At 44.0% G+C, this 22726-nt stretch overlaps 1 protein-coding gene across 10 annotated transcripts in view; it reads left to right on the top strand.

The window, feature by feature from the left end:
• The window catches only part of Grk5 (G protein-coupled receptor kinase 5), a 221444-nt gene that overhangs the window by 151868 nt on the left and 46850 nt on the right, over positions 1-22726 (top strand). For 5 of the 10 annotated variants that reach the window (XM_052714761.1, XM_052714758.1, XM_052714756.1 and 2 more), the window contains 2 exons: positions 655-767; positions 17122-17199. In XM_052714761.1, the coding sequence (XP_052570721.1) occupies positions 655-767; positions 17122-17199 (191 nt within the window). Of the gene's footprint in view, positions 1-654; positions 768-14940; positions 15038-17121; positions 17200-22726 lie in introns of those variants that run through there. The other 5 variants (XM_052714765.1, XM_052714763.1, XM_052714764.1 and 2 more) reach the window with 3 other exon arrangements.

Raw genomic sequence — 22726 nt, 5'->3', positions numbered from 1 at the left:
GATCTCTGTGTGTTCAAGGATATAGCCAGGCATGGTGACTCACGCCTTTAATCCCAGAAAGCGAGCCTTTAATCCTAGGGAGTGATGGCAGAAAGGTATATAAGGCGTGAAGACCAGAAACTAGAAGCATTTGGCTGGTTAAGCATTCAGGCTTTCAAGAAGCAGTTCAGCTGAGATCCATTTGGATGAGGACACAGAAGCGTCCAGTCTGAGGAAACAGGACCAGCTAAGGAATTGGCAAGGTGAGGTTGGATGTGGCCTGTTCTGTTTCTCTGATCATTCAGCATTCACCCCAATAACTGGCTCCAGGTTTGATTTTATTAATAAGACCTTCTAAGATTCCTGCTACATGACACCTTCACCTACTCACCAGAATCAGGCTCTGTTTCATGTTTGGCCAGACAGGGAATGGAGCCATAATTGCCAAAACCACTGGTGTCTCCATAGAAATCATAATACTGAAAAACAGCCAGGTACCATTCTTTGTTCTAGACTTCTCTCTGTGTGTGTATGTGCAGACCCTATGAGATAATGGCTTAAGTTCACCATTTTCTTGCCTCATCTATCCAGGATTCTTGACCCAATTGTAGAGTAACAGATTGCCCTGCCTGGTGCTCTACTGATCTCATCATACTTTTCTTGTCTTGTCTCCAGACAGAGATTACTGCAGTCTATGTGACAAGCAACCAATTGGGAGACTGCTTTTTCGACAGTTCTGTGAAACCAGGCCTGGGCTGGAATGCTACATTCAGTTTCTGGACTTAGTGGTAAGTCCCCACCAAGTGGCCCTTGGGTCTTCTGTGATCAGCAATTGGTTTTTGTCCAGAGGAAATATAGACCTGATGGTTTTGAAACCTGAAGAATCTAAACTCTTGTTGCATGAGAAACTGCAAAAGTTCTTAATGTTGAGGTAGCTCTTGCCTTCCTCCAGCTGAAATTCCGGTAAAATACACAGCTAGTATCTTTGTTTACCAGTTTACTGTCTATTTCCCCAGAGAATGCAAACTTTTGGCTTTTGAGCTTCTTGTCCACCCCATCCGGCAGTGCTCCCTGAACACACAGGCACCATCAGTAAACACTTATTCAGTGAGTGCCCATTGGCTGTTTCAAGCCAGCCCCAACTGTCTCTGTCAGATGGCTGTGCCTGATGCTTCTAGGACTTCCTTTAGCTGTGTTGTGTCTCATTTGTTTAACAAAAGCATGAGCTTTTAGGGAGATTATGAAAATACTCAGTAGTACATCAGCCTTTGATCAGGATGGTCATGGCCCCTCAAGCTCATAGCCTATACAACTAACCTTTGGATTTCTATCTGTGGATGGAGATTAAGGACTCTAGGTGGCAGGAGAGAGCAATAGAGAACCCCTGTGAAGGGAGTGGGGCCATTGGGATCTCCTCTCAAGGATAGAACCATTTCTTAAGAGACTTACATGGCCTCTATCTCTCTATTGAGGATGCTTCCCCACAGGGCTCAAGTTTTTAATGTCTCTTCAGAGTTTCCCTGTTGTCTCTAGACCTATAAGCAAAGCTACTAGGGTAGACGTCTCCACTGAACTTCCACTACCTCTACCAAGTCAACACACCCAACACATGCAGCCACTTCTTCCATGTCCCGCAGACTCCCAGGCCCAAGAGTGTTCCTTGCTCTGCAGTTACTGGAAGCTGAAGTGTTTGGGAAGCATGTGCCTCAGCTCTTTGACCTCTGGAGCCCTTTTCATCACCTGTGGCCTCTGCCTCGGTCCTGGTCCTGACACAGGCCCTGGCATCTTTCACTTGAATGATCAAGCTAGTTCTCAACCATGACTGAGGTTTAAAAACACCTGGGAGCCTTAAAAATTACCAGTGCCTAAACTGAAACCCAGACTAATAAATTTGGATCTCTGAGAGTGGGGCCTGGTGATTTTTCAAAAAAGTTATTATGGAAAGTTTCAGACTATTAAAAAAGTAAAAGTCAGCTGTGTAATGTAATGAGCCCTCATGTGCCTTTCACCTCACTTCAATAGTGATCAGCCCAGACTTCCACCCTCCCCTCAGCAGTGGTTTATAGCAAGTATCAGCTATCAAAATTGTTTCATCTGTGAAGTTTTCAGTATATATCTTTAAAGATTAAGAGTTCTTTAAAACAAAATAAAGCCAAAAACGACTAAGGGTTTAATGTCTTAGTCAGTGTTCAGTTGCTGTGAAGAGACACCATGACCATGGCAACTCTTATAAGAGAAAGCATTTAACTGGAGGCTTTCTTACAGTTTCAGAGATTTAGTCTATTACCACCATGGTGGGAAGGGAAGCATGGCAGCATGCAGGTAGATGCTGGAACATAGTTGAGAGCTACATCACGAGGGGGTGGGGGGAGGCAGGCACACACACACATATTCTGGGCTTGGCATGGTCTTTTGAAACCTTAAAGCCTACGCCCAATGACACACTTCCTCCAACAAGGCCACATCTCCTAATCCTCCCAAGTAGTTCTACTCCCTGATGACCAAGCATTCAAATGTATGAGCCTATGGGAGCCATTCTTATTCAAACCACAACAGCTTAGGATTTGTTTCAGTGATAGAGCTCTGGCCTAGTACATACAAAAAGACCTGGGTTCCATCCCCAGCAATGCATAAAAACAACACATACAAGAAAAAACAAAGAAGGAAAACACCCACCACAATACTGTTATTACGGCTAAAATTGTCTTTATTATAATCAAATATGAGTGTATAAATTTCTGATTCTCTTGTACAGTTTATGATTTGTGTTTTGCTATCTTTGGAACTGACCTGGGTGTTTACCGTTTGGTCTTTCTCTTGACTCCAGACTCCCCCAACACCACTTTCTATTGTTCCTCTAGAGTAGAGGAACTACTGCTCCAGCAGCTGCCTGTATGCTTACTTACTAGAGTCCTCAGTATTTCTTATAAATTTCAGTGTGTGTGTGTGTGTGTGTGTGTGTGTGTGTGTGTGTGTGTGTGTGTGTTCATCCGTGTTTGTACCTGATTTCATCAGAGTAGCCTTATGTTCTTCCAATGGGGAGTATAAGATATCTGGTCATCTTTCTTTTTGAGATGGCAACATTCAACACCTACATCATGTTTACAACATGGCAATATTCTAATTCTACTCTTCTTCATGCTAACTGGAGGACTTTCTTCACTTCCTCTATGGCTGTCTAACAGTAAAATTCAAATAGGAAATGACTGAAAATTTTTCCTTTATGTTCCAAGATACCCAATTTGGGGTTGGGAGATAGCTCAGTTGGTAAAAATGTTTGTCATGCAACATGAAGATCTGCCACCTACATTAAAACAAACAAACAAAAAAGCTGGGCATGGCAGTGTGTGCTTATAATTACAGTGCTGGAGAGGCAGAGACTGATGGATCCTTGGGGCTCACTAGCCAGTTAGTCTAGCCTATTTGGTAAGTTTCAGATTCAGTGAAATACTGTCTCAAAAAGTCAAGGTGGACAACACCTGAGGAACAACACCTGAAGCTGACTTCTGGCCTCCATATGGATGAACTCACAACAAATCAAGATACCTACATCAGCTCCCTAACATCCTTAGTAGTGGTAATATGTGAGAATTTTGAGCTCATAGCTTTAAATGTGTTGTATGTGTCCCAGTGCACTGAAGTGCTTGTCCTTATTTCTTCCTGGAGTCACTGTTCGCCAGTGGGAGCCCCCCTCAGGTGGGCTCCTGAGCACTTGTGGAGCCCAGGATTCACTAGCAGCTTCTTACTATCTGTAATGACAGTATTCTGGTTTCATCTTGTACTATACCAAGGAGCCTGGTTCCTTTCCCTGGAAAGTGACATTTGAGAACCACAGCGTGGCACTCGGGGTGCTCATTGTAACCAGATAAGCCATCATGTCTAGCAGGTAGTAGTGTCTTTCAAATTTCCAAGGACTTTACTGTATATCTATATATCAAGCTACTAACCATGTTCTGAGGATGGCTTACCAGATTAGCCACCAGCAGACCCCTGCTTTCTCTTTAATTCCCAGTCTTCACCAGACGTTTTTTTCAACTTCTGGTTCTGTCCAACCATTTGCTTGTTGGAGCTCTAACATGCTAGGCTAAGTTAAGTTCTCTGGCCCTGGCTGTGTGAACCCTCTCTTACTGAGATGCCACTCCATGATCTCATTTCCCTTACAGGTGTCTGCTTATTCTCCTAGTCCTGTTCACAGAGCCTTCCCCATCTCACCTTCTCTCTTCTCTGAGTCCTTGCTTCCTATGTACACTTATATCATCATTACACTGTGCTGGCAGATGGTTATTGATAGAAGTTATTGAATCCAGAGATGGACTACCAGGATGGTGCAGGCTCTGTCCCTAGCTCTCATGAAACTGTGGGCAGATGTTAACCTCTCTGTATGAGGGACTCCTCTTTTCCAGGATCTTTGGTTATGGCCATCAAGCCTAAGGACCACTGGTCAAGAATGCACCAGGACCCTCTGTGTGTACCCACCTACCACAGCCACCTGGACTGTGTCTCAGAGAGTCCTCACTTTGGCCTCAGTTGCCTTTCTCCAGGGACCCAGAATACTGTGACCCATAGCAAAGCTTTCACTTGAGCCAGGATGAGAAGCCCTAGTACCAAGCTCCTCACTAGTCTTTAGCCTTTCATTCATGTAACAAAAATACTCTTTGCTAGGTAGAGTTCTAGACATTTGGGACAAATTGGTAGAATAGTCTAAGATGCCTGCACTTGTGATGTTACCTTCTAGCCAGAAAAGGGTGTTCCCTGTGCCATAAACACAGGAGGACTAATTTTTAAGTACTAGGAAGTGGTAAGTGGGGTGGAAAAAAATAACCAGAGCAGATTATACAGTGTTGGGAGTAAGGAAAAGGAAGCCTGGTTGTAGGTGTTAAGAAGAGTGGTAAGCATAGGTATTCTTGCAAAGGTAACATGTGACTGAAGACTAGAAGGAATTGAAGCTAGTAGGTAAAGGGCATTGCAGAAAGGGAACCTGCTGTAAGAATGCCTATAGAATGTCCATGGTTAGAGAGGAAGCAGTTAGGGCACAGGGAGTAGGAGAAGCACTGATCATGCAAGGCCCTATACCTCTGAAGGACTTTGACTTTTATGTTGCATGAAGTTTGGGAACCAATGGGGAATTTTAGCAAAGCAGTGGATGGCATGATCTGATCTAGGTGGGCATGGGTAAAATCTGGTAGATCTGAGAGGAGGCAGTTTACAGCAATCCAGGTGAGAGCCACAGTGTTTGGGCCAGCATGGAAACAATAGTGACAGGTAGTTGGATTAGACTTGGGGGGGGGGGGGGGGGCGGCGGCGCGCACATGTCTTGAAGGCAGAATTTCCAGAGTTCCCTGATGGACTGGAGATGAGATAGAATTGTTGAGGATGGTTTCCCTTGTTTTTCAGTTATTCTGTTGTCCCAAAGTGACTAACGCAACTTAAAGAAAAGGGGATTTATTTTGGTTCATCATGGTGAGGAAGTCTTGGTGTCAGGAGTTGAGGCATCTGTAGTCAGGAAGCAGAGACTGATGAAAACAGGTTGCCATTGCCTCTGTTTCGTCCTCCTCCTCCTAAAAAAATGGCTTTCTTACTTTCTTTTTAAGTTTTTGTTTGTTTGTTTGGGTTTGTTTGTTTGTTTGTTTGTTTGGTATGGGTGTTTTGCCTGCATGAATATCTGTATACCGTGTGCATGCTTGGTACTTTGAAGGCCAGAAGACGGTGTTGGATCCCCTGAGACTGGAATTACAGACAATTGTGAACAGTCATATGGTGGGTACTGAGAATTCTGGAATAGTAGCCAGTGCTCTTAACCTCTGAGCCATCTCTCCAGCCCCATTTTCTTTCCCCTCCTCCTCCTCCTTCTTCTTTCTTCTCCTCCTTCTCCTTCTTCCTCTCCTCCTCCTTCTTCTTTTTATACAGTTGGAGGACATGAATGGTGCCATTTATATTAGGGTAAGTCTTCTCACTTCAGTTAACCTCATCCAGATTGCCCATCATGGGCATGCTTGTCTCTTTCATGATCACAAATCATGTCAAATTGACAATATTAGCCACACGTCTTCCAAGCAACAGAGAGAATGCAGCAAGGCTAAGGCTGTAGGGAGGTCATGCTGAGAGAAGATCAAGAGTTTCATTTCCTAGTCGGAGCCTCTTCAGCATTCAGTGGAGAAGTTTAATAGACATACATGTGAAGATATTTCAAGAGAGATAGTTGTCCAGATCTGGAGCTCACAAGGAAGGCTTGGGCTAGGAATAGAAAACTAGGAGTTGTCACTATACAGCTGAGACATAAAGCTTAGGGCTGTGGGAGCTGCTTTGCCCAGCAGGTAGAGGCAGCTGGAGCAGCAGTGATGACCAGAGTCTGAAAGTGCAGGACCAAGGCTGTTCCCCATCTGGAAAAGATGAGGTGGCCACAGCCTTGAGACCTGTCTGAAGAGTTGGTGAGGCAGAGCAGGGTCAGGCTGAGCTGAGGAGCTGGTGGAATTTTCCAACCATGTGTTCTATTAGGTGCATCTAGTCCACAGAAGGGGAAAAAAAATAAAACTCAATGGATACTCAGTTTCATTCTGATTGTGTAGTCCTTCCCTTCTTACTGGGCCAGTACCAAGAGCTGTTTATTAAAAAGGAAATGGGAGTCTGTCTCTTGCATTAATAGGTCAAATGCTCTAAAAACACCTGGGCAGAGCCCCCTGTTTAGAGAGCTGACCTGTCCCCTTAGTAAGTCCCTTTCATTGCCACCTGTCGTCATAATTAGCCTCTGGACTCCTTTTTATATTTGAGGACTTTGCTGAATTTTCTAGTGCCAGCATAACTTCTCATCTGAAATTATTATTTTTTTCTTTCATTTTGACTGGATGAAGGAGGTGGGAAGTAACAGCATCCTTGGTATTGCAGTTAATTAGCACCCTGGAAACTTAGGGTCTTAGCCAGTGCCATCCTCAGCATTCTTACCTCTCTGTTAAATTTTCACTAAGTGGAGCTTATTAAAACTAAGTTTTCTTCACAGGCTATGACAAAGTCCAAGAAGTGCTCTTCTGAAGTCTCATCATCTGTGTTTCTCAGGTCAAGTACAAACTGTGGCAGTAGTTTTGAGGGTAGAGTCCATGTGTATTACTCCTCAGATAGTGCAGCTAACTCACCCAAGTCTGGGCTGTCAAGGGGCTTCCACGGTTCTCTCATTGAGAGGCAGAGTCAGTAACTTAAGTCTGACCTCTGGAAGGCAAAGAAAGGTTTGGTTATCTGTCTAGGGACTGGATGGTGGCTCAGGCTAACATCATCCCCACAGGCTAAGAAGATCTTACCATGAGCATCTTCAAAATGGATGAGTTGCTCCCTAAACATTCTTTCTGGAGACCTAAACCACTGGCTGGCCACTTGTGTGAAAAACACATTTTGACAAGATCCAAAGTTTGCTAGTCTCTTCTTGGGGTGTGAGGGAAGATTGGATATTGAGCCAAGTTTGCTTGGCATGTGTTTATTGGGTGTCTCCTATGAGTGAGACTGTCTTCTGCAGTTTGGAGCTATATAGTGAATGGAAAAGGCAAGTTCTTTTACGGTTGTTTTGCAGTCATTATATTAAGGTGGCTGCACCTTAAGAAACTACTGTCCCAATTGGCAATTCCAACTCCACAGCTACCAGCAGCAGTTCAGCTGAACAGCCACAGCCAGGCCAGGAATTCTGTTTCCTTAGGCACTGCTAAATCTCCATTCTTCTATAGAACTCGGGATTCAAAGGTTGGGTGAAATCCACTAGCTCAGAGAGGCTGAACAGCTAATAGCTAACCTTTTCTCCTTGCTTGCATCTTCCAAAAAACAGCCTTCCTTCTGCTCAGCCCCCACTAAAGAATGCATGCTAGACTTAGTTCCTCCCTACCACTTCCTGTCAGTTAGTTGCTGACTCAGCTTCTTGACTGCAGGTTAATTTTATTTAATCAAACAAATGTAACAAAAGCAGCAGAAACAAATGTAACACACCTTTACACAGTTAAAATAATATTCCACAATTCTTTACCACATGGGAGCTTACCTTTTGGGATAAAGAAAAGATCAAATATCAGCAAATAAGAAAATGTCAAAAGAAGTAAGCAGCACCAACTATAAAGTTCAGAGAGCTGTTAAGAGTAGGAATCAACGTACTAGAGTAGGTCTCTGATTCTTGTGCCTGCTCTTGAGGCTCTTCTTCTTTTAGATTGCCTTGTGCAGCCTTGATGTGATGTTTTTTCTTTATCTCATATTTTATTTTGCCATGTTTGGTTGTTGTCTCATAGAAGCCTGTTCTTTTCTAATGTGAGACAGAAAGAGACTGGATCCTGAGGGGAGGGGAAGTGGGGAGGAACTGGGAGGGGAAACTGTATTTAGGATATATTGTATGAGAAAAGAACCTATTTTCAATAAAAGGAAAAAATGAAAAGAAAAAAGTAATACTATGTATTAGCTCATATTCTTGTGGGTTAGGAACTCTGGGATGGTGTAGAAGGTGTTCTTGGCTCAAAGATCTGGAAAGGTCACACCAAGATGTTGGCTGGATCTGCTTCTCAGTTATTCACATGGCTGACAAGTTGGTGCTGGCTCTTCTCCTGGAAGCTTTCTCCATGGGGTGGCTTGAGCATCTTCACACCATGGCTGGCTCTCCAGATTAAGAAATACAGTAATGCTGCTGTTATTGCTGTTATAGCAGAGGCGGCCACCACTGCTACTGTTTCTGGGATTAGCATCTCATAATTGGTTACTACAGCTAGCACAGTGGAGACCCTGGCAGCAAAAGTAGCTACCACAGTTAATTAATCTTTCATTCTATTGGGCATGATAAATTTAATTCAATAGTTATATACATTTCTATTGGCTTTTAAAATTATAAATTTATAAACTCAAGTTCCATTTGCCTTTGGGATACTATCGTACAAGGACTCCAATTTGCAGTAAGGCTCGTTAAGGAAGGGAATGCTACTGGCTATGGGTGGGTTAGGACTTCTGTTGGTCTTTTCTGTGTCGAACACACAGATTGCAAGCCCAGCGCCACTTTGAGATCTTTGGCAGCAGTTAACTCTGCAGCTCACACACAATTGAGCCTGTATGATAATGAGTATTCAGAGACGGGTAATGCCTGTGGGGGGGGGGTGCTCACCAACCTAAGACAGAGCGCCTGTGTGGCCTGGGCAGGCGTCTCCATGATGGGTGAGGTGACCTGCTGACATCCCACGCAACCTAAGTCAGAAGCTCATTTATTAGTAAAAGGGGGACCTGTAGGGCACTGGCCCCCATTTTGGATAACTGTTGCCTTGCTTGCTGACCTTGACCTTGATATCCTCCCTATGCTAATTCCCTGCCGGGTTTCACCCTCCTGAATGCTTAAGGGAAGTTCCTTGTCTGTGTATCCTGCATAATGGGCGTTAACAGCTTAGATGCAAGATTGTAAAACATCTATAGCAAACTTCTGCCCTCCGAGGTTCTCCCATTGTGCTGTAAGCCTGTATTCAAGACCTCCTCCTTCCTTCAATAAATGGCATTCAGTATTAAAAAAAAAAAAATTAAACAGCAGAAACAACTGCCTGGTTAGTAACCCATATGCAAAAAAACCCCAAAAAACCAATAATCTTAAATCATACATGGTGGTGCACACCTTAATCTTGGCACTTGGGAGGTAGAGGCAGGTGGATCTCTGTGAGTTCAAGACTAACCTAGTCTACACAGTGAGTTCTAGGACAGCCAAGGCTACATAGAGAAACCCTACCTCAAACAAACAAGCAAGCAAGCAAGCAAACAAAAAAACAAAAACAAAACAAAACAAAAACAAACAAAAGAAATAAACTTTCATCAAATAAAAAAAAAAGAAAGAAAGAAATACAGTATCATAGTAGGAGCTGCAACCTGATCTCAGAACATCCATGCTGCTGTTGCCCTGCTGTTAGCAGGTACATGAGTCAGCATGAAAAGAGAATTCTCCAGAACCTGAGTCAAGAGTTGCTGAGCCCATTTTGTTAGCTGGCAGTTTCAAAGATGATGCAATAACAAATGAAACCTTTTGTCAGGAAATGCTAAAAAGTCAAGCCAAGCCTTTCATTCGCCTAGAATTACACATGAGCACACATAATTAGTGACTTTATGCCTGATTGTTTGGAATTATGTAAAGTGATCATTTTACATAATTCTACCTCACTAGGACACTAAGTACTCTGCTCCTTTTCTTCTTTCTGTTTCTGTTCTAATTTTCCTTGGGGGTCCTATTTTTTCCCTTTTTTTGAGGGGGGAGGGCAGGATATATGTAGTCCAGGCTGGTCTCGTAAATACTGTGTAGCTGAGGATGATTTTGAGCTTTTGATCCTCCTGCCTCCAGCTCCTAAGTGCTGGAATTAAAGGTGTACATCACCAAGCCTGGTTTTATGTGGTACTGGTGATTGAACCCAGGGCTTTGTGCAGGCCAACCAAGTACTTTGCCTAACCTAAGTTATAGCCCCAGCCCGAAGGTCTTACTTCTCTAGATGCAAAAGGACCTACAGGAGTTGGCAAAGCCAGACCCTGTGCTCAAGGTTATCTGAAAAGAGGTCTTCTTCTAAAATGGAGTCATCTAGTGGACACTTGTAGAATTGTCCAGTCTCCTAGATGTCCCACTTCTATTTCCTAATTATATGACTGTTCCAAATGATGCCAGCCTAGACTACAGTTGATTATTAGAGGAGAGCTGAGCCTATGAGCTGAGACAAACGAGGGAAGCCTTTCTCTGGAGTCAGTGGATTGAGGGAAAGTTCTTCTTTCATAGAGAAAGTTTAAAGTAGGGGGCTAGTGAGATGGATCATAGGGTAAAAATGCTTTCTACCAAGACTGATGACCTGAGTTTCATCCTCAGTTGCCACCATGGATGAAGAGAATCAATTCACAAAAGTTGTCCTCTAACTTGCGTGTGTGTCTCTTGGTCCCAGGAGCCAAGAAAGCAAAGTTTTGCCTGAATTCATTTAGTCTGAGGTTACTTTCATTCAGAACTAAGAGTGACAAAGACAGGCTTTTGTGTGGTGGTCTGATGAGCTTGGTTGTGGGGAACTCATTCTGGGGCTGGGGGTAGAGGAAAAGCAGTCATTGGGGGAGAGGATGGAGAGCCATCTGGGTCTGAGCTCAGAAGAGCAATGTGGGACAGACAAGAGGTGGTATACTAGAGCTCCTCTGCTGTGAGACTCTGTGATACTGGGACTTCTCACCTCCCTCTTGGGAGATCCAGTGGCTCTTTCCTCCTCTCTTCTATTCAGTACCTGCTTTAACCCAGACATTACTCACAGGCTAAGGTCCAAAGGTCATTCCTGGTAGTTTTAGTCTTGCATAGGTAGGGGTCTGTTCTTCCCTTCTCTCACAGATCCCATCTCATAAGCTGTGTCAAGATGACACAGTGACTTGGTTGGGCTGTTCAATGAGGAACATATGACAGGCAGATACAGCTTTTGGAGTAGGCTAGATCCATCTGACCCTGGACCTCTGAGGGTGTTCCCCATGCAGTGGCTCAGCATTGTAACTGTAAGCAGAAAGAAAGCCAGGTTGGGGCCTACCCCTTGCAGCATGGTGCAGACTATCACCTGGGACTTCCCAGGAAGTGGACACTCACTTGAAGTGTGAATGTAGCAGGGAAGTTTACAAAGTGCACACAAGGTGAGAAGATCAGCTGGTGGGCTTCCCTTCTGCTGTCACCATGTTCTGACATGCTAGGATGAGGGAAGGGACTGAAACAGGAGGCTGGTCTATGAAACCTGGGTCTTCAGAAGAAGGTCTGGGGACTGAGATGCCAAGGTGAAATCCAGTTGAGAAAACTACTTCATCTTCACACTGTCTTTCCCTTCTACTGGGTGGAAAGGGCTTGGAGGAGCAGCCTCTGTAGTCAGCACATGCAAATAACCAGGGCCAGTGTGGGTGGACCTTGCTGTTTCTGCAGAAAGGTCTTCTTGGAGTAGCACTGCTGACCAGGCATGGTACAAGCCTGCATCACAGGCTTTGGAATAGCTGACCACACCAATAATTACAGAAGCTGGAGATAGCAAAGTTTCATGGCATGTCTGACTTCATATTTCTGCCAGTGCTAGAGAAGGTGACACTAAGTCTGCTGAGGCAAAGCAGAAACTAGTATAAACTCTGTTGTTGTTGTTGTTGTTTCCTCTTAAAGACAAAGTATACTGTATAGCCTTGGCTGGTTTGGAGTTCAATATGTAGACTAGGATGGCCTCAAATTCACAGAAATCCACCCACCTCTGCACCTCAAATGTTAGAATTAAAGGTATATGCCACCACATCCAGCTTAGATGCTGCTCTTGATCCAGAGTGGCTCCTTTGAACATGGTCCTGAAAAAAATCATCTAAGGGAGGGGGCTTTCCCTGCTAGGACCTGTTTTCCTTGGTGTTTTCTGAGATTGATGATGCAGTTTAAGCAGGCCCAGAGCATGAAATAGCAGGTTTATAAGCTGGGGTATCCAGTGATGTTGGTGCTCTGGCAGCACAGATAGATGACTAACCTTTGTTGGCTGAACTCAGCAGAGCATTTTGCTCCTTATGTCAGGGCAGCACCTGCTCCCCAAGGCCACCCTTCGTTTGTTATAAATCACAGAGAAGCTGGTGCAATAATTGCCTGCCTTGTTTGCACCTGGAGTGATTGAAAAAAGAAATAGCCTCCAAGGGCACTGAGTTATGAGCAGTGGGAAGGACTCGGATGGACAGGAAAGAAGATGGCTAAAATCTCTTCTGCTGCGGTAGGGGACATGGCCTGCTACCCACTCTGGTGGGAAGGTATCATCTTTAGATGGAGTTCAAAGGACATTCCTTGCATTAGGTTTTCCTTTCTTGTCTTTTAGAAATTACGAGACAGGGTCTTCCTATGGAGACTTGGCTGACTTTAGAACTAGAGATTGCCCTGCCTCAACTGCCAAGAGCTGGAATTAAGAGTTTATTACACAGCACATAGCTATTTCTCTACCGTAAAGTCATCATCTGCCTGCCATTTTTGGAAATTTCTAGACTCTTGGCACAAACTTCTATTTGCTGCTTCCATTTTCTGATATGAGCTGGTATAAACTGATTGGAGCTTTTCCCCACTACTGGACCGGAATATTGGCAAATAGATGGTTTCTGGACTGGTTACAGCCTTGTGTCATGTGATCTGCCTTGAGCCCATCCATCATGGCACCTTCCTTCTCTCTTTAGGTGGCCTCTCAGGACTGGTCCCCACTAGCCCCAGCCCTCATTGGGATCATTCCAGAGACAAGACCTGTCACTCTAGGTGACTTAATCAGTGTGGAAAAACCAGCTGGCATCTTTCTGTTGGTTTTCTGCCTCCCAAAACTAATGCTTCTCAAGTGGTAGTGGCCTGACATAGTCTTGTCAAAAAAGGCCTTTTGATCCAGTAGTGGGAAGGCCTGTCCCCAAGTGCTCCCAGCTGCCTTCCAGTGGAGCTTTGCTCCCATCTGGCCTCTGCTGGGAGAAAGCTGACCTGAATGTGATGTTATTTTCTTTTTTAACATGGCTTTTAGAACCCAGAGCAATAATATTTTCAGCTGGTCACTGAGCCTGATCAGTGAGCCCCAGACCTCCGTCTGGTTAAATAGAACTGCCTTTATAGATGTATTTTGGGACAGTTGCAAATTCAGTGTTCAGAGTGGGATTTAGTTACCACAAATGGTCAGCCATTTGCCCAGGGACCTGGACCTATAAAGCAGTCTGGCTATATTGATGTGCCAGACCACAGGGTGAGGCTTCCAGGAACACAGGATACTGGGTGCTTCTTTGCTCCTCCTGGAAAAGGGGGGTTGGCCTTGGTGTTGAAGCTCTTTTGCTACCAGTTCTGCTATATTTGAAGCTTGGAAACTCAGTGTTTTCCTCTGTATATTGGGAACAGTCATTCCTGCCATGTTTGGCAAGTTTGTCATCAATGCTCCATGTAGAATCTCTCTCTCTCTCTCTCTCTCTCTCTCTCTCTCTCTCTCTCTCTCTCTCTCTCTCTCTCTCGCTCTGTGTGTGTGTGTGTGTGTGTGTGTGTGTGTGTGTGTGTGTGTGTGTGTGTGTGTGTGTACATGGGTGTGTATATATGTGTACCATCTGAATTTTAGGGGGGATTGTTGGGAATATAGGGGAAGAAGGTAACAGGAAGAATCAAGAAGAAATAGCTACCTCCTCTCCTTAAAGCATCTCAGAAATTCATTAGTCAGATCAAGACACCATGAAAGTTGCAGTAGTCTAAGCCTCCTTTTGCTGGTGATAAGGAATTGGCTGTAGGAGAGATGTGCTGTGACCTGGTGGCATAGTGGGAATCAGGTCCTAGTGGATCAGTCCTTACTCTGTTACTACTGGCTATGTGGACTTGGGCAAGTTCTTTGCCTCTCTGAGCCTCAGTTCTTATAAAATAAGTGGTTGAATATCTTCTAGAGCAACTACACTATAGCCCAAATGGTCATAGGTTTCATGTTTATACATTGCAGAGTTGTGGATCTTGGCTCTTTTATTAGAAGGCAAAGGAACTTGCTTGCTTTGGATAAAAATGTACTGCTCCCTCTGTGGACCTTCCACATGCTTCTTGACTTTATTTTTTTTATTTTTATTTTTTTATTCCCAGGAGGGTCTTTTGGCAGGAATAAGGAGACTAGAACTTAGATCCTGAGCTGTGAGTTGCCTTCAATTTGGCAAGAAGGGCCTAGTATCTACTGTACCACTGAATGCTTGCAGACCTGTCCACACTGGTCATTTCCCGTGCCTTTTTGGTCTGTTCTTTAGTGTTGAGGCTGACAAATTCTCAGGTGGTAGGTTTTGAAGTGGTTATACACCATCTGCAATTAGTTGCTTTGACTAAATGAGAAAGGCAAACTCACTCAAGCTTCTTGTTACACATGAGGCCTTTTATCCATTTAGCAAGTGCATTGGATGAGTGAAGGAGCCCTTCTTGGCTCAGGGAACATGTAAACTTTGATTTTCTGATTTCTTTAGAGCTTGGAATTTCCTGAATTTACCAGTGACCTGGAGTCCTAAGTTTCTTAATGGTTCCAAGAAAGAGTTCTGAGTATGGAGTTCAGAGCCCCAACCATGCCACCTCTGGCTTCACGACTCTGGGCAAGTGGCTTTTCACTACTAAATAGTGTAGAATGGTACCTTCTGACTCCCTGGTTCCTGATCTGTCAAAATGTGATGGATTCAGGTTCATGCTACTACTGCCTTCCCAACCATGAATCAATATATTCTTTAAAACTTCAAGCTAGAATAAATTCTTCCTTTCTTAATTTGCTTTTGAATTTTGTTATAGCAACACAGAAAGTAATTAAAACAAAAAAGTTAGTGCTGAGAAAGGGGATTATTACTGTGATAGACCTAACCATGTGGTTTGTAGGCCTTCAGAATTGGTTGGCAAAAGACATGTAGAAGAGTTTGGAGCTGCAGGCTAGAATATAGTAAGTAGAACTTAATGGGCCATTCTGGTGAGAGTTCAGAAGATCCAAATGCTGGTACAAATGTAGTAAAGGCTAGGCCCACAAGGTATCAGAGAGAAACAAATTCTATGGGGAAGAAATTTCATTAACAGTATAGTCAGACTGTGACCTGGTTTTTGCTCTCTTCTTTTAGTTTGATTTATAGAAAAAATCTGAGCAAAAAGTAGAACAATGTTGAATTTGGTGAAGAAAAGAATGTGAGTGTACTTAAAGTTGTAGATGGGGCAGGCACAGAAAAAGCCAAGGATAAAAGTAGCTGTAATTGTTAGAGAGATTAGCATCATGGAGCACAGGAACAATAGGAAAGGGGTCTTGAAGATGAGACCTCACTCATAGAAGGCTCCAGGATATAAAAATGGAAATTGAGTTGAAAGTAAAGTGTGTGGGGTGTTTGTGTGTGTATGTGGGGTGGGGATGCCTGAAACTATAAAGATTCCAAGGCAGCTTATTATGCTTTCCCAGAGTATTTGAGCAGACATTCAGAGACCCAATGCACCTGTAATAAAAAGGGGTCCTGGATACATCTTGAGCTAGCAGCAGAACCTGACAGCACCATCTACATAGTGCTAACTTTGCAGGAATCCTGAATGCAAGAGTTAGTGTCATGGAGGCTTGTACCAAGGTTCCAGGAAAAAGCCAATGAGGCCAGGAAATTTCTGACAAGCCACACTGTCCCTGCAGAGAATTCACATGTGTTGTAGTTGACAGGACTGTAGGGAGTGGTACTGGCCAAGTCTGTTGGAGCTCTGTTGGTGATTCTGTTTGTGGAGGCTATAGAACCTTTGGGACAAAGGGGTCCTGTGGCTGACATGGTGCTCTAGTGGAAAGTCTTGCATATTATAGCCCAATTCTACTTTCAGCCTGAGTTCTGCTTCCTGGTCTAACAAAATGTGACTAACCTGGGTCCCCATTCCTGCCACCATGAACTCTACCATGGCCTCCTCACTATGATGGACTATATTAATGGTTCTCAATCTTTCTAATGCTGAGACCCTTTAATACAATTCCCTGTGTGGTGACCCCCCAACCATAAAATCATTCGTTGTTACTTCACCACTATTTTGCTACTGTTAGAATGTGGCCCAGTGGTGGTGGCACACACCTTTAATCCCAGCTGTTGGGAGGCAGAGGCAGGCAGATCTCTGTGAGTTCAGGCCAGCCTGGTCTACAGAGTGAATTCCAGGAGAGCCAGGGCTACACAGTGACACCCTGTTTCAAAAAACTGGAAAAAAAAACATAATGTAAATTTCTGATATGGGACCCCCAAAGGGATTGTGGCCCACAGATTGAGAACTGCTATACTATATCATTTAAAGTTGTAAACCTATTTTCCCTTAAAAATAAATAAATAACAGTTTTTGTTCCCTTGTCATATTAGCTGGTTCTTTCAATGTTCTGATAAGACCCTCTAGAAAAGTCCCCATGTTTCTTTTTTGTCAGATTTCTATTTTCTATTAGAAAAATCAAATTTGTAGCAGAAATCTATTGGGCTCATGGTTTCAGTTCATGGTTGGCCGGATCATTTCCTATGGAGGGTAAAATTGATTGGACTTTGAGCTCCCTGGCCAAGTCTTCCTCTCTCTGTGCCACAGTTACCTGTTCTACAGGAGGAGGGGATTGGTCAGATGGTTCCCGACCAAGAGGTTCCAAGGCTCCATAATCATTCCAACTTCAGTAGCAAAACTGTTATTCTTTTTTTTTCCTTCTGTTTTAGGCAGACTATGAAGTTACTCCAGATGAAAAACTTGGAGAGAAGGGGAAGGAAATAATGACCAAGTACCTCACTCCAAAGGTAAGAGTCCTCCCAAACTTCTCATTGGGAAGAATGGGAAGCCCTGTCTAGGAATGTGGGCAGCCCTGACATACATGAATGGTGGCTGCCAGTGGTTCCCAGAGTGCCAGTTTCCATCTTTACCCAGACTATGTTGCAGCCTCAGAGAGTCAGACGTGGGTGCTTCAGGATAGACCTGGCATATGGGTAGGAAACCTGGTACCTTCTAAGGATCCTCTTATTACCCACTGCCCACAGATTTAGACAGGAAGGTGAGTCTCATTAAAATTGGGGTTGGAAGTGCACAGAAGAAAGGTCTCAGCAGAAGGTAGTTCCAGTAAAACGATGGGGAGGGTCAGGGCCAGGAATGACCAGGAGGGAGAGGTCCATCAAGCAGTTTGGAACTGGGCAATGAGGGGAATCCTTGAGTGAAAGTGGGGAATTCTGAAGTGTGTTCTCGAGAATACTGAAGAACAGGAGTCTACGCTGACCTTAACATCTATCCAGTTGAAGAAACTGTAATGACACAGCCCCCACAGGCCAGGCAACCTTGATTTTCTAGTATCTGCTGCCTTTTGATACATTATAGAAAAACGTTCTTTCTAGAATAAATGACTGTTAAGGAGCCCTCATCTATTTTGTTCTCTTCAAGGTTCAGGGTACATCATGGAAGAAGGAGTGGAAAGAATGTAATATCCAAGGGAAGGGTTGGAGTGTTATGGAGCACTGTCTTTTGGGCATGACATAGTTAACATAGTTTTTAGACTCTTTTTTTGTTTTGTTTTGTTTTTTGAGACAGTGTTTCTCTGTATAGCCTTGGCTGCCCTGAACTCTATGTAGACCAGGCTGGCCCCAAAATCACATGATCTGTCTGCCTCTGCCTCCCAATGCTGGGATTAAAGATATGCATCATTACTGCCTGGCAGTTGGAGTCATTACCTCACAGTCACTGTAGTTACCTACACAAGATCTATGATAAGATTGAGCCTGTCACAGAGGAGGAAGGGCTCATGAGGCCTTACCAACTCCTCCCTAAGTATCTATAGCCAGTTAATGGTTGCTGGAGGAAGGAGAAAGACCCAACCTAAATGAAACTCATTTGGTGAGTTGGTGGTGGTTTGTAACAATGACTTGACCCATTTAATGGTCTGGTCATAGCTGTTCTACCTGGTTTAGCTGAGTGAACCCTAGAAACATCCACCTCCTCTCTCTACCACCTTTTTTTTTTTTTTTTTTGAGACAAAAATCTCACTATTCCAACCTGGCTAAGAACTCAGTGTGCAGTCTAACTTCAAACATTTTTTAAATTTGCATTGTGTGTGTGTGTGTGTGTGTGTGTGTGTGTGTGTGTGTGTGTGTGTGTGTGTGTGTGCGCGCGCGCATGTATATATGCCATAACATGCACAACGGTTAGAGAGAATTTCATGAGTCAATTCTCTTTCCACCATGTGGGACCTGGAGCTCAAACTCAGGTCATCAGGCTTGGTGGCAAGTGATTTTACACACTGAACTGTCTCACCAGCCCTCAAATATTTAATCCTCCTGCCTCAGTATCCTACTTGGTAGGATTATAGACATGAGCAACCATAACCAATTTTAGTTTTTCTTATTGAAAAGTAGCTTCCCTATTGGTGCAGGCCATCAACTCTAGAGATAAGAGCTATATTTTGGATAGTTTCTTACCCCTTGGAACCATTGATCATCTTGTTCAGTCCCCTAGTCATTGGACACAGTTCCTCAATGGATGTCCCAGGTTAATGATAGACCAAGTCACCACAGGTCTTTGCAGGACAAAGTCCTAACCACCATTCTCTCTCAATACTTAGTACCTATTCTCAAGCAGGTGTGTTCATCAGTGACTATAATTGGCATGGCCATATCCTTTCCATGCCAAACTGTGTAACCCGTATAATTCTGCTTCTCCAAATGTCTACTGAGTGGCCACCTCTGACATATTATAAATCTCGTTCTTGCTTCTACACTGGTTCCTCCTCCCCTCTGCTTCTATCCTAGTCACACTTCTGTTTATGGGCCCTTCAGGCATCACTAATCCTTTATAGGACCAGCAGAATTAATGCTGATAAAATGCCTCTCAAAGCAAAAACTGCCCAGCTTGCTCTGGCCAGTGTATGACCTGACAATATGGCTACACCCTCCATCTGTGAGCCATTGAATAGCTATTAATGTCAGCATGCAAATGGCTCATCCTCTTGACCACAGTCATGGCATATGAAGCAGCCAAAGGTGGCTGCATTTCTGGTGTAGCCACCATGTAAAACACAGCAAACACTCTGAGTGTGAATAGATGTCTCAAGTCTAGAGGCAGTGCTCCTAAGAGGAGGAAGTATCCTGGGGAATGATGGTGACAACAGCTCCCTGGCTGAGCTCCTAGTATGCCAGGCTTCCAGGTTGTACACATATAGGCAGGCAGGGCCTGTAGACCTCAGAACTCATGCTGCCAGCCCATGAAGTCTTTACCACCCTCTATCAAGACATTGTCCTATCCACGTTTACAAAGCCTGGTCCTCCTCTTCATGTGTACCACCAATGAGGCTGCCACCTACATATGTCTACCCAAAACAATGGCAGCTGACAAGTACTGTGTACTTGCTGTGTCAAGCACTAGCTCAGAGTCCTTTTATTATATTACTGTAGATACTCCATCCTACAGCTGAAGAAGGGAAGGCTTGCCAGCTGTCACTTTCCAGGTCACACAGCTAGAAAGTGGCAAGGCCAGGACTTGATCTTAATCTTTGTGATTGAGGAATTCTGGGTCTTTCCCAAGGAGCACCATTTACCATTCCTCCCATTCAGTACCCCTACCTCTGATTATCTAGTGAGGGTAGAGAGTTTCCTTTGCCCCAAAGGGAGTAGGCCCTGTGGTCTGTCTCAGTGTAGGGTATCAGAAAGCACTGGGCCTGCTCCCCTTTCTCTTTCCCTAGGCCAGAAGCCTCTGTCAGAAGACCCTTACTGAGTCTTCGGGTTCCTTATCTCTGTTCATGTTGCCTCATCTTCTAGAGGCAGAAGGCCTGGATTCCCTCATCAGCTTAGATGGTTTTGTAAGTGCCTTGATGCCTGCCAACATTTTTTTCCTTAAGTGCTCCTCAATTTCTGAAATTTAAACCACACCATCTGCTGCTGTCCAGGGACCTGGGGGAGACCATCCCCTGGGTTGAGTGTTTTCCTACAATAAATTTTGGACTGCCTTCTCAGCCTTTCCTGGAGGAGCTTTCTCAAAAGCTTGCTTCACTTCTCAATGATTCAGAGGCCCAGGTACAGGGGAAGCAAAGGTCTGGGTGAGGGCCTGAGCTAGAGACTGATGGCTTCAATGAAGCCCCAGAGCCAGTGTCCCCAAACTAAATCATCCTCAGCATAGGCCCTTCTTCAAGATGGAAAGTGAGTCCCAAAAAGCTGACAGCCCAGCCAATGAACCAGGGGAGCTTCTAGGAGGCCATGTTGCCAAATCTGAAAGGGGGAGGTGAAAAAGAAGGGAAAGGAGAACATTTCATGGGCCTCTCTGAGCACCAGACACACAAGTGGTGCACACGCATACTTGCAGGAAAACACTCACTCATATAAAATGAAAATAAATTACATGAGATCATGTAACCATCACCTGAAAGTTCTGATTTATCTATATCTTCATCAATATTATTCTCTCTCTCCCTTTTCTCTCTCCTCCTCACTCTGTGTTGTGTGTGTGGGTATGAGAGAGAGAGAGAGAGAGAGAGAGAGAGAGAGAGAGAGAGAGAGAGAGAGAGAGAGAGAAGGAAAGAAGCAAAGAAGGAAAGAAGGAAAGAAGGAGAGGAGAGAATGAACAAACGAGCAGAGAGAACTATCAAGAATGTTTATTTGGGTGCATTCACATGTTTATGCATGTGTGGAATACAGAGATTGATTTTAGGTGTCTTCCTCTTTCTACCTTATTTTTAGAGACAGTCTCTCATTAAACCTAGAGTTCACTATTTTGGCTGGCCAAACTACTTGCTGGCCAACAGGTCCTGAGATCTGCCCGTCTCTGCTTCCTCAGTGTTGGAATTATAGGTGCACCATCACATCCACATTTTATATGGGTCCTGGGTATCTGAATGTAGGTCCTAACACTTATGCAGTAAGTACTTTACCCACTGAGCCATTTCCTCAGCCCTCAGTTTTCTGTCTTTAATTTTATCAACCTTAGTGGGTATGAGATGGTTTCCTGGTACAATTTTGATTTTGATTTCCCTGGTCACTGATAATGTTTCAATTTTTCCTGTGCTTATTGGCCATCTGTGTATTCTTTGAAAAAGGTCTATTCAAATCCTCTGCCCATTTTTAAAGTTAGTTATTTGTCTTTTTGCTGTTGACTTACAAGAATTCTTTGTATGTTCTAGATACAAGTCTCTTCTCAAATATATGATTTGCAACTATTTTCTCCATTGTGGACCCTATCTTTTTACTTTCTTGATGTTATTATTTGAGATATTTACAATTTTTTGATGAAATTCATACTTCATTTCTGTTATTATTTTCCAATGATTTGTGCTTGCCTTGTCTTACCTGTTTTTCTAAGAAGTCCTGTGTTCCTCTGGGAACAGGGTGTATATCGGGACAAAAAGAACAAATCTAGGTGTACATGCTGTGTCATGAGCCACTCTTCCTCTGGAGAACCAAAACCTTGATGTCTGTCAGAAAAAGGTCAGGATCAAGCCTGACCCTTCACAACCATTCCACACCAACATCCTCCTGCTGTTTTCTGTGACAGACTTCTATAGCCTTTAGATCCTTCAGAGTACAACACTGCACTGCACTGATTTCTTACAGATGTGTGGATCTTCTCAGTAACACTCTAAGAGGACATTCGTGCATCTGCTTTACAGGCCAGGCAGCCAAGATTTGGGAAGATGAGTGAGTTCAGAGTGGAGCACCAAGTGACTCGCCTCAGCAGTGCTGTCTGTAGGACATTTTGCTGTGGCTCATTTTAGTTGGGCTCGTGATTCTCCATTATTGAAGTCTTAATGACTAAGGCCTGGCAGGTGGTTCCTACCTTAGTTGTAATTCTGCTAGAAAGTATAAGTGGATCTATATGAAGCTCAATGCTGATGCATAGATTCCCCCTGCCCCAACCTCCCAACAGACATACACACAATCACTGACCAGAAGCAACTTAGAAGAGGAAAGGGTCTGTTTGGTTTACACTTCCAGATCACAGTCTATCACTGGGGGAAGTCAGAGCAGGAACCCAAGCAAGGCCTGCATGGGGTGCTTCCTAGACAGGAAGGGTAGACAAGTGGGATGGGCAGACTTGACATTAGCCATTGTAGTATTCCTCTGTGGGATGCTGGGAATGCCCAGCCCAGGCAGTATTTGGAGTTTATTTTTGGCCAAAGGTCCTCAGGCAGGATGTTGTTCTCAGAGCCCTCTGCAGACATAGGGTTGCCTCTTTGTCTCTATAAACAATGACAGAGTAAAACAGGGACGTTTGTTCCTGTTATGGGGGAAGCAACCTATCAGCCTTCTGCTGCACAAAATAAATTCATCCCTAATGTCTGTTTGGCTCTCTGGAAAA

The sequence above is a fragment of the Peromyscus californicus genome, unplaced genomic scaffold (assembly GCF_007827085.1).
Source record: "Peromyscus californicus insignis strain IS unplaced genomic scaffold, ASM782708v3 Scaffold_4__1_contigs__length_199733344, whole genome shotgun sequence".
NCBI classification, from domain to species: domain Eukaryota; kingdom Metazoa; phylum Chordata; class Mammalia; order Rodentia; family Cricetidae; genus Peromyscus; species Peromyscus californicus.
The sequence above is the reverse complement of the archived record's forward strand: the minus strand, read 5'-3'. Positions and strand labels throughout refer to the sequence as shown.